The sequence below is a fragment of the Gossypium hirsutum genome, chromosome A08 (genome assembly GCF_007990345.1).
Source record: "Gossypium hirsutum isolate 1008001.06 chromosome A08, Gossypium_hirsutum_v2.1, whole genome shotgun sequence".
NCBI classification, from domain to species: domain Eukaryota; kingdom Viridiplantae; phylum Streptophyta; class Magnoliopsida; order Malvales; family Malvaceae; genus Gossypium; species Gossypium hirsutum.
This window is the reverse complement of record NC_053431.1, coordinates 5,053,031-5,065,355: the sequence shown is the minus strand read 5'-3', so window position 1 is coordinate 5,065,355 and position 12,325 is coordinate 5,053,031. Positions and strand designations below refer to the sequence as shown.

General features: G+C 29.9%; 1 protein-coding gene across 1 annotated transcript; it reads right to left on the bottom strand.

Moving 5' to 3' along the window:
• Nucleotides 1-5,170: 5,170 nt before the first annotated feature.
• On the bottom strand, nucleotides 5,171-8,379 carry LOC107953547 (protein RGF1 INDUCIBLE TRANSCRIPTION FACTOR 1). Its single transcript, XM_016888890.2, has 5 exons — nucleotides 8,191-8,379; nucleotides 6,940-7,212; nucleotides 6,189-6,335; nucleotides 5,655-6,101; nucleotides 5,171-5,573 (listed from the first exon to the last, which is right to left on the bottom strand). The coding sequence occupies exons 1-4, from the start codon at nucleotides 8,218-8,220 to the stop codon at nucleotides 5,967-5,969; spliced, it is 585 nt and encodes a 194-aa protein (XP_016744379.1). The 5' UTR covers nucleotides 8,221-8,379; the 3' UTR covers nucleotides 5,171-5,573; nucleotides 5,655-5,966.
• Between the last annotated feature and the right edge of the window lie 3,946 nt (nucleotides 8,380-12,325).

The window sequence follows — 12,325 nt, the reverse complement described above, 5'->3', positions numbered from 1 at the left end:
TAAAATTATAATTTAGTCCCTTATAATTCTTCACCTATTCAATTTGGTCCTAATTCATCAATTTTCCTTGGTTTCTAGATCATTCCACCCTTAAAATATTTGCACTATTAGTCCTTCAACTTTTCATATTTACACTTTAATCCTTCAAATTTTGAGTATTTACTCTTAGGCCACAAAACTTTTCTCACTTTTACAATTTAATCCTTTCTTGAACCAATATGTCATAATATACTTCCCAATATTGACATAACTCAAAATTTCCCTTTTTGTCACTTTATTTCCTTATTTTACTATATCACGGATAATATTTTACTATAAAAATTTTCGGGGTATTACAGGTTTTGATGTACTTGTAACGTTAAACTATGGTAGCCTCATATATGTTAAGTAATTGATCAAATTATGTCTAACTTGAGGAGTTAATTAAGGTAAAATTAGACACATGTATGCATGGAATAATATGCCATGTTGAATGCTTGGAATGGTTGGATTGCACTTGGTATGTTTTGGTGCAGGAAAATGGTGAATTTGAGTGAAAAATGAGGATAGGAAATGGCTTTATTTTGTCCACATAGGTAGACACACGGGCGTGTGTCTAGGCCGTGTGTGGTACACGGCTGAGTACATGGGCATGTAGTTAGGTCGTGTGTCCCCTGCACCTTAGTTTTGAGAACCAGAATGCTCAGAATTGAGCACACGGGCAGAGACACGGGAGTATGTCTCAGTCGTGTGTGCTACACGGGCTTGTGTCTTGGCCGTGTGAAACATGCACCTAACTTCGAATTGAATTAATTAACCACACGGCCTTGCACACGGACGTATGGCATAGCCGTGTGCACAAGTCAGAAAATTACACGAGGTTGAACACAGCCTCTAGCACGGGCATGTCCCTTGGATCACACGGGCATGTGAGCCCTGCACCTTGGAAAATTTTTGAATTTTTGCGAAAAATTCTTAGAGGTTCTGATTGAGTCCCTACTCGATTCTAATGCTTGTATTGGGCCTTGAGGGTCCAATTAAGGGACGTTTTGAATGATCTCGATTAATAAATAGTAATTTGCAGGAATTATCTGAAAAATGTTCTGAAAAATTTTGGTAACGCTCCGTAACCCTGTTCCGATGACGGATACAGGTTAGGGGTGTTACAACACATGCTACATTGGGCTAAATATTGGTATAACACTGCTTTTCAAAAAGCACCATGTATGTCTCCCTTTGAAGTCCTTTATGAGTATCCACCACCAACAATTGCCTGTTATATTCAGGATATATCGAGATCTCTGTTAGTCAATGAGTATATGTGTGATGGAGATGCTACACTTTATCTCCTCAAGACCAATTTGCTGCGCGCATAGGCTGAGATGAAAGCTCAAGCTGATAAATATCATCGAGATCTTATCTTGGAAGCGGGTGATTAGGTATATGTCCTCCTTCAACCATTTTGTTAGAATTCTGTCCCACTACAACGCTACCACAAGCTTGGATGACTTCTCTTTGGCCCATTTCAAGTTCTCAAATGTATTGGCACGGTGGCGTATAAATTGGATTTACCTGCCACAGCAAAGGTTCATCATGTTTTCGATGTGTCCCTCCTTCACAAGTGTATTGGCATCCTGGATTAACAAGTTACTCCCATTCATTTGGTCTACTCCATAGCAACACTAATCCTCCAACCATCAGCTATCCTTGACATTCGGAATGTCTAGCGCTCTGGCCAAACTACAATACAATATCTCATCCAATGGAATGGTTTTCCCTATGAAGTAGACACTTGGGAGGACAAAACCCACATGCTTTGTAGTTTTCCTGATTGAAACCTTAAGGGCAATGTTCTTTCCGAACCGGGGGTAATGTTGTGAATAGGCCACACAATGAAAGGACCAATACAAAAAAAGACTAAGAAGATGGACCATCAGTAAACCTAAGACCCATTCGCAACCGTAAGGCACCAAAGAAATTTGCTTAGTTTGTTATGGGAACCATGTCAGCAGGGAAGTAAGAACTTGAAGTATGAAGAGAATAAGCAAAATGATGGAAATACATGTTGTTTCTTTTGGAAAATTCTGAATTTTGTTACCTCATCTTCTTCTTTTGTAATTTTCTGCAATTTGGAAATATGAGTACATTTCATATTACCTATGTACATGCTACTCTAATCTCATAATTTAACTTCATAATTCTTAACCCATACCTTATTGAAGATGAGATGTGATCCATCTAGCTTATTCAAGCTCTTTTTCCTCCCAAGCATTATCTGCACATTATGCATTAGAAACGTCGTGTTAAGCTTCAGAAAAACTTAGTAAATACTCACATGAATTCTACTATAACTAAATGTAACATATAATATCTCTTTAATATTTTAATTTTTTATTAACACGATTGTTCACAATCCACTTTAATATAGCCAAATTACCAAGATTTCATTATCACTTGATTTTATAAATATGAAATAGCCCTTAATATCCACTTACCAAGAATTTTATTAACTTATTCACGACTCGGTTTTTATTCTTTTCACGATCATTACTTACCTTTTTCTTACATAAATGCCCTGAGTAAACAATGGAGAACAACGAAGGATACATGGAACAATATCACAAGAAAACATAGGATGCACCGAAGTGCTCATATCATGATTAACACGAATTGTACCATAGCGCCAAGAATGTCACGAGTAATACAAATAACACAGGAGCGCTCCAGTTCCTATGGCATGCCAACTATATCCCACGAGTCCTACCTAGTTTACAAGGACTTTTGCACTATTTATTCTTTTAAACACAATTCTTTAATTAACATCACAATTACACTCTATGTTTCACTTATACTTTATATCCCGAAACAAATATATTACACGATTTTATCACTTCTTCTCGATGATTTAATTTCTTTTATGTTTTTATTACACTTTTAAATTCTCTAAATTCCTAAATTCCTCTCTAAATATTTTCATGTCTTGTACATGAAATTTCTCTTATTGTTCATGACATCACTATTTTATTTCTTGTTTCAATACTAAATTATGCTTCTAGTTCACTTAATATTAAATAATTTATTAATTAATTCACTTACTAGATATTTCATATAATTTAGTCTCAAGAATACTTACTTTACTATAATTTAATTCACTTTTATATTTTATTCAATTTAGTCTCCTAAACTAATATATCATGTACTAATAAATTAAACACCCCGACTATCACTTTCACTATTCTATTCACTTAAATGTCAATTTTCATAACTTGTACACTTTATAATTTATTCATGGAATTATTCACTTCCATTAGTGATATTCACTCATAAATACTTACTACTTTGTCACTTCGCTAGTTTAATTACTTATTATTTAATTTATTTATCACACATTAAATATTTACTTAAGATCACTGGTTTACCAATTTCACTACACTTTTAAGTAGTACTCAATTTAGCCCCACTTTCTACTTTTTTATGTGCATTTTAAATTTATTTTTCACTATCACTTTTCATATCTCATAATATGTCAATTTAATCTTTTTAATTCTTATTATTTCTAAATATTATTTTTAATTAAATTCTCATTCACTACACTTAATTTATAACACACTTCAATTTAATCCTTTGAAAAATAAGTAGAGTTCGTATGAGTATGTGCCTTTCTTTTGCTAGATTTCACTTTCTTACTTCTCTTATCATTCTTTCACACTTTTGTCACTTCCTCTCCGTTGTCTATAATGTCTCCATCAGTACCTTCATTTCTTTCTCACTTCATGAACATAGTAAAGCATAATCAATTTCTTTACTGGAAATCACTTTCTCATATCTCTACTTCAACTAAACATAAATTTCATAAGAAAACACTTGAAATCTCACTTTGTCTCCTTAATCGCTTCACTATATTCTCAACTTTTTTCACCTCCAACTCCAACTTCTTGCTTCCAAGATAATAATCAAACTCTCTAAGATTTCTACTTCACTTTTTCTTTTTGGTAGCTATAAAAATTCCCATTAATTCTGAGTGAAATAGGTAGAATTTATGGAAAATGAGTAAATTATAGAAAAAAGAAAATTTATCTCTTCTCCATTTCTCATAGACGTTGGAAGCAAATGGGAAGTATGAAGCCTTTTCTTCATACTTCTTTCATATTTATCTAATATTTATTAATTAAAATAATGATAAAATATCTTTAACAAACTATTATTAAAATAATATTTAGATAATTAATTAATATAAAAATCACCAACATCATAATTATAGTCGAGGGCCCATATTTCATCCTTTCTAATTAAACAAAGTCAAAGGTTAAGATTTCATCTACACACCCAAGGGCATTTTAGTAATTTAGCCAAACATTATTTTTCTTAAAATGACCATTTGACCCCTAGTAAATATTTATATTTCCATTTATGTCCTTTCCACCTTTAGAATATTTTCACTTTTAATCCTTGAACTTTTCCCATTTTTATATTTTAACCCCTTAAATTTTGAATATTTATACTTGAGTCCCAAAATTTTTCACATCTTTACGATTTATTCTCTACGTTCAATTAATATATCACAAAAAACTTCTTGATTCAACTTTCTTTGGCATCCATCAACCTTTTCTTTTATCAATTATACACCTTATTTCATTTTACTAAGAAATCCACTATGTACGATCTCAAACTTGATACCATTTTTTTATAGCAAAGCGGTTTTAGAGGCATTATAGATTGAAATTTAAAAGGTTTAGTATTTAATATCTCTTTAGCACTTGATATCCTAAAAAATTAATCTCAATATGGTTTTTTTTAATCCAATGCAACTCATAACTCCTCCCTAACCCTTAAAAAGGAGGAAAAACACACTTAACCGTGTTCAAACCCATGTCCTCATTGCTACAATAGCAACAATACCAACCAATCAAAGCCTCAATTGATAAGCTCAATATGATTATATTTTTATAGAATTCATTGAGATAGATAAAAGTTAGTTTAGTTAGTTATGATAGAATGTAAAGTATAAATACATAGCTTATGTTCACTGATTTTATTTATTAAAGAATAAAATATGTATTTTTTAATTTAATTGCTCATGGTTCATCAAGGATAGTGCTTAGCCAGAGAAAGTATGCACTAGAACTTATTGCAGAAGCCAGATTAGAAGGAGCTAACCTGTGTCAACTCCAATGGAACAAAACAGAAGATTAACAACACAGGAGTATGATCAATGTTTACATATAGAAGGAGGAGATGACTTGCTTGAAGATGTTATTGCTTATTGCTTACAAAAGATTGATTGGAAAGCTGCTCTACTTAACTAGTACAACACGAGATATAGCATACTCAGTGCAATATCTTAGTCAGTTTATGCGACAGCCAAAGAAATCTCACTATGAAGCAGCACTTAGAATAGTTAAATATGTCAAGAAAAATCCAGGACAAGGATTTTATTGTCTGCAAAAGGCATTTTACATATGGAGGCTTATTGTGATTCAGATTGGGCTGCATGTCCTATGACAAGAAGGTAAACTTCTAGTTTCTGTATCAAGTTGGGAAGTCACTTATTTCTTGGAAATCAAAGAAACAAGGCATTGTTTCCAGGTCTTCAGCTGAGACAGAGTATAGAAGCATGTCAGTGGCAGTAGCTGAAGTAATTTGAATGAATTAAAGTTGAAAAAGCTGAAAATTACATTGTGATAATCAGGCAGCTTTACAAATAGCAGCAAATCCTGTCGATCATGAGATAACTAAGCACATAGAAATCGACTGTCATTTTGTTAGGGAGAAAATCCAAGGACTGAATCAAGACACAACATGTTTCAACTAAAGAATAGACTGCAGACATAATGACAAAGAGCCTAAGTGTGCAACAGCATAAGTATCTTAGTTCCAAGTTGGAAATGAAGGATATTTTTCACCCCCTCAACTTGAGGGGGATTGTCCAAAACAAAACAATATATATGAAGAAAATCAATTGTTGGGTGTTAAGAATATTTTGGACATTAAAAGAAGGGAGCCCTTTGAGGTTTTCCTTTTCTTTTGTGCTTTAGTTGCTCAGCTTTCAAAGCTTTCTTTGGGGACCTGATCGAAAGAAAAGGGGGAGCTAAATCGCTTGATTTCCTCTCAAATGCTATGACCTGCTCATTGAAGTTCGCAAATTACCATAAATAAATAAATAAATGTGATTAATTAATTAATAATAAACCTAAATTGTAATTACGTACCTTGCAAGAAATAGAGCAATAACGATAAAGATCTGGTTCAGCTAACCTTCTCTTGCAGATGTCACATGATGTCTCAGTGTTCAATATCGGACCACAATGGGGGAGAGGATTCAATGCTATTACCAGCCGTTTATTGCACTTGTATGGCTAAAATAAAATGATAAAAAAAATATTATCAAACAGTGATTATGCATAAGCAGTATGCGACATAATTAGATATAGTAATGGAACGAGACGAGAGTAGATGTTGTCAAATTCATTATCACTCTATTGTTAGCATATTCTACTCTATCATTCGTCCTACTTTATTATAAATGTATAATCTTAAAAATTACCATTATCCCATGAATGCATATGGTTGTTGAATGCATCCAACATCCACTTCACACCACGTCACTTCACTTTAATTTAATTCTTGCTAATTATTTTTTAAAATTTTCAATATTTTTATAGTCAAATAAATATTTAAACATAATCATTCAAAAACAACATTGAATTTCTATACAGCACATTGTAGAGCAGGGTAGAATATGGCAAGTAATTACCATAACTATTTTATATCCACCATCTAAAAAAAATCCACCCACCCTACCCGACAACCACTTTAAAAAATATTCATTCTAAACAAAGCAGATCGATTTGAAATTTATTAAGTACATAACAATTTCATATGATTCTTTTATCTATGTTAATTTTTTTTTTTAAGTGCATAAATCAAATGGTGACAGCAAGTAGGAAGATAAAGGGGTACCTGAATTTCAGCACAATCAATGTACTTCTCCATGGCAACTAGTGAGACAACGTCCTTGTAGACATGCCGATATATTTTAAGAATCTTGTGATGGCGATGAGAGGTGGAAGACAAGCAATATTGGCAAGCAGATGAGTCACAGTTGATACAGTATCTGTTCTTTTCGTTCCTTCGAATTGGGTGAAGTGTACATCCATCAAAGAATGTTCTTCGCAGAAATGCTTCTACCCACTCTGGCTTTTCATTTCTCTTTTCTATAACTTCTTCTTCAACCTAACAAACCACCACCCAAAGCCATATCGAATATATATTCATTACTTTTCTTCAAGCATCACAAGTATTTAACTAAATAATTCAATTCAATTCAAATTAATTAATTAATAAACTATGTGTCATTTATAGAACTCAAACTTAAAACACTTAAACTCAAATTAACTTTATTACTATATAAACCTTATAAATTTATAAATTTACACACGTAATTTATCTTTTATGAATAATAAAATTAATAAAAAGTTATACTCATCAAACTAACATTACTATATAAATTTGTTTGTTTTAACCTTAATGTAAAAATCTAAAAAATCAACATAAATTTTTCTATTTAGAATTTTGAAAATGAAGTAATTTAATATCTATAATTTTAATTATGATTTATTTATTATCTAATAATTCTGTTTAACAAGATTTTAATGAAAGTAGGCTTTGTAATAATAAACTTATCGCTGACAAAAACTATTTATTAGAAATAGTTAGTTTACTTATGCTTTTAGTCCCTCTACTATATTAGAATATGAGAATTAATTTCCCTATTGTAATTTCACATAATTTTTTTTCTTTGTTAATTCAATCATTATCGTCGTTGATAGTTTTTATCAAAATTTATCAACTTAATTTGTTTATTTTTTGTTAATCATATGCCACGTTAAATCAAAAATTCAATTTGACAAATTTTGGTAGAAACTACTTACAATTTTATTGATAGCACGAGAATTAAAATCTCAAATTTTGTAAGTATAAGGAATAACAATATATTTTAACCTTAATATAATTTTAAACATCTGAATGACATAGATTTATAATTATTAGTTGAATGTGACTGACTAAACTTTCCCGTACTACTCATGGTATGCTTGAATAATAACCAAAAACATTTCAATTATCGCAACCACTAATGATGTTATCAATTTAATAAACAATTTCTCAAACTTATGAACTTAAAAAGAAAAATGTTGTAATACTTTACCGTACCTGGCTTACAAAGTTGGAGGAATCACTCATGGTAGCTTGTATTGAATGGTGAGGGCAGAGAAGAGTCTGATTTTTCAGTGTTTAATTTGATAAGAAAGTTTGGTGATAAACATCGATGGAATCGAGGTGTAAATAAAGGACCAGATTTTGTTTGATGTTTAAAATTTTTGGGGATGTTTTCAATTTAGACCTCGAGAGAGGAGAGAGTGGTATGTTTATGAGGCATGTGTTGATATTGTAGTGGCTAATTTATATTTAATCACAAGAAAAACAAAAGGAATTATTGTTAATAATCCTTTTTTAATGTAATTAAAGTTTATCAGTTACTCACTATTATAGCATTCCATATATAGACTAATAATGAAACTTAATTTTCCTCTATCAAACTTATATTTTCCATAAATTGTATGTATTATTAGCCAACTTGGCTAACAGAAAAGGTGTAACGTCTGTTTAATATTGTAACGTATGAATTGTTATCAAGTAGGGAGTTTTGTCGATTAAGTCTTAGTTTAATCGGCACGAGCATTGTTGTCAATGTAGGAAGACATAAGTTCGAGTGTGTTAAATATATTATCCTCCTATTTATGAGTTGGGGAGAAATTATAAATAATTCTAAACATTGTGTCAAAAAAAGATATAATCAAAACTTATAATGAATTTATTCAAAAAATAATAATAGAGAGTTAGAAATGGTCCAACTATTTACTTTGGATGGTTTGTTGAGTCAAACCTTGGGTTTATGGCTTGTATATTGTTTTGGGTTTTGGGCCCATTTCCATTGTAGCTAGCTTTTACTAAAACATTAAGAGATTAACTTTAGTCATACATTAATCATTAAGGATGCATAATTGGATCAATCTACCAATGTATATATTTAATCATACTTTAAATATTAAATATAATTTACATGACTTTATCAATATACCAATTAATGTTGAATATATGTAACACATAACTTTCATCAATTTAGTTAATTGCCTATACCTATACTATATATATTTAAGGGAATTATTGAATTAGTGTGACAAAAGTTTTTAGAATTGGATAGTGATCGAGTCGATTAAATTATTGACTCTTGATTTGATTAGTTTAACCGATTTGATAAAATAAATTATTTAAAAATATTTTTTAAAATTAGAGAAAATCATTTCATCTTATTCGACTGTCGGTCCAATTAATTAGTCTAACCAATTCAATCAGTTCATTGGTTAACTAGTCTGACCCATTATTTTGAATCAATGTCTCGGTCGGTTCTCAATCCAACCATTTCAATCAGCATATCTGGTCCGATTCTAAAAACAGTGAATGTCACCCTTCAACCAGGTCTCAACTTAATTGAGAAATTACCGAAAATTTTTCCTTTCATAAAATGATAGACATTGTTATCGAGATATTTTTGCCATATCAAATCATTTGAAATCTAGAAAATTGTGTTTCATAATATTTGAACTCAAAACTTCGCAATTTTCAATATTTTTACCATTTTTAAAACTTCATTTAATTCTTAAATAATTTTTTTATAAATATATTTGTTCTATAATTATTTTCATCCATGATTTAATATTGATGAGGTTAGGGGTGAGTAAAATATGATTCAATTTAGAAAATCAAAAAATTTTCAAATTTCAAGTTAATCGAATCGAGTTATTTGAGTTAACATAAATAAGTAATTCGAGTTCGAGTTGAGTTAAATTTTACAAATCGAATAACTCGAATAATTTGAACAACAAATTGGTATAAATACCCATTTGGTCCCTATCAATTTTAAAAATGAGCAATTTGGTCTCTCTCAATAAAAATTACAATATAATTTTTAAAATTAAAAATATTTATAAAAAATTCTAAAATTTATATTTTATTAAAAATTTTAAAAAATTTAAAAATTATAAAGAATATATAAAGAAATTTAATTTTTTCTAAAACAATAATTTTGGGACCTAAATAAGTTAATTAATGATTCAAGTTTATCATGCTAAAGTATCTCTTTTTTCTTTTTTTTTGCTTTAAAAAGTATGTGCTTTAACATAGAATTAGTTATACTGTAACAAAATTTTAATTTAACATGTTTTATTTTTGTTTAATTTAACTCGAACAATTTTACTTGATTCGACTCAACTAAAATTTTATTTTACTCAACTTGATTTGAAAAAAATTCAATCGAGTTAGGATGATAAGATAGGAATCGCCAACTCGGTTAACTAAAAACTTTTTTATTCGATTCGATCGAACGCTCGCTCTAAATGTGATTACAAAATAGGGGCGAAGGGAGAGGGCGGACATGGTGGCCCTTTAAAATGAAAAATTTTTGCTTTAGATCTCTCAAAATTTATAAAATTTTAAGTTAATACATAGTAAAATTATAGTTTAGCCCCTTAAAAATGTTAAAATTTTGATTTAATCCTTTTAAAAAATATAAAAGATATAAACTAATATATTAATAAAATTACATTATAACTCTCATAAAAAATAGATGATTTAATTTCTACCCTTAAAAAAATTTTATTTCTCCCTTGTTACAAAAGACATAAATTTTAAAGATCCCCTTCGGTATCGATGACTTACAATGATGGAGAAAGAGGTTTCTTGTACAATGTTAGGGATATAGTCGTGGTGATACAAATTAATGTAAACGGTGTGCAGTGTAAAACGGATGAAGTAGGCAAAAGTAATTTTATTTTATATAATACTTAAAATAATCTATAGTCTCTCTTCAATCATTAAATAGGAGGACAGTGCGTTTTAGTGCACTCAAATCCGCGTCCTCCTACATTGACAATAATACTGATGCTAATTGAGCTAAGACTTAATCAGCTAGGCGAAAGTAACTTTAGTTGGGGTAAGGATAGAGTTGGTTAGGTTATTAAATTTGGGTTTTAGAGTTTATTTTAATGAAATACTTTTATGAATTTTTAACTTATTTGGTAGAGTTTTAAGGTCCGTTTTCATGTATATTTTAAAAAATAATAATTTTTCAAGTAAACAAAAAACTAATCAATAATTTTTAGAGAAATTAATTGGTTGACTGTTAATGAAGTTTTTAGACACTACAAATAGAGTTAGAAGTTGACAACTATCTTATATGGGCATAGTAAAATATTTAAAAAAAGAGACGCCATTAATTAATATTTTAATTAAAATTAAATTAAACTAATTATTGTTATTAACTTATAAATAAAAAAAACAATCCAAATACTATTGAATTCAAATCAATTTCACGATTTTTTTTCCATCCTTACGTACAAACAGTTGCGTGATGGGAAAATGAACTAGAGGCCGAAGCTCAAGGGAGCGTGGAATTTTAAGGCTAAAGATAGTAGTGTTCAGGAAATTAGGGGAGAGCAAAATCCGTTTCGATTTGAAAAATTCGATAAAAAATTTAAATTTTGAATTAAATAGTTCAAGTTATTTGAGTTAATCAAATTATTCGGATCAACTGAATAAAAAATTAAGTTTTTCGGTTTAACTCGAATATGAATTACACAATTCGAGTTATTCGAAAATCCGAATAAGAAAAGACAAAACTACGTAGTTTTGATAAATGTTTACTTTATTAAAAGTTAAAATTCAAAATAATTAAGTTAAAAGGTAAAACTACGTCGTTTTGATAATGTTTACTCATTAAGTTAAAAGACTAAATCATTATATTATTCATGTAGTTAAATAATCTTGTATTTCATCTACTAGTTAAATAATCGGTCCATCTAAACATAACATTAAGTATAAATAATAGGATTCGTTAACTCGACTCGATTTGACTCGAAAATTTTTGACTCGATTCGATTCGATTTGAAAAAATTTCAAATTGAGTTCGGTTGCTAAAATAGGATTTGTCAACTCGACTAACTCGAAAATTTTTTACTCGATTCGACTCGACTCGATCGAATACTCACCCCTACTGGAAATGTTGGCAAGGGTAAATTTGTAAAATTATGTGGTTAGAAGTTCGATTTTATTTTTAAGAAAAAAAGCACATTTTAATTAATTACAAAGACACTTGTAATAAAATAATTTGTGTGATAGACATTGTTATCGTTTCCACGAATATTTGTGCTTAACTATAAGGTTTGATGGAAGACATGATCATTGTTTGAGTGGCCTAATTGCCCAAAAAATAGATTAAGGGACGGTAGAA

Excerpts from the sequence above, each read along its gene's own strand:
- LOC107953547 (XM_016888890.2), bottom strand. The coding sequence starts at position 8,220 with ATGAGTGATTCCTCCAACTTTGTAAGCCAG. Across the intron at positions 7,213-8,190 it reads CCTCCAACTTTGTAAGCCAG|GTTGAAGAAGAAGTTATAGA; the intron begins GTACGGTAAAGT and ends GTGGTTTGTTAG. Across the intron at positions 6,102-6,188 it reads ATTGCTCTATTTCTTGCAAG|GTCATAGCATTTGAGAGGAA; the intron begins GTACGTAATTAC and ends TTCAATGAGCAG.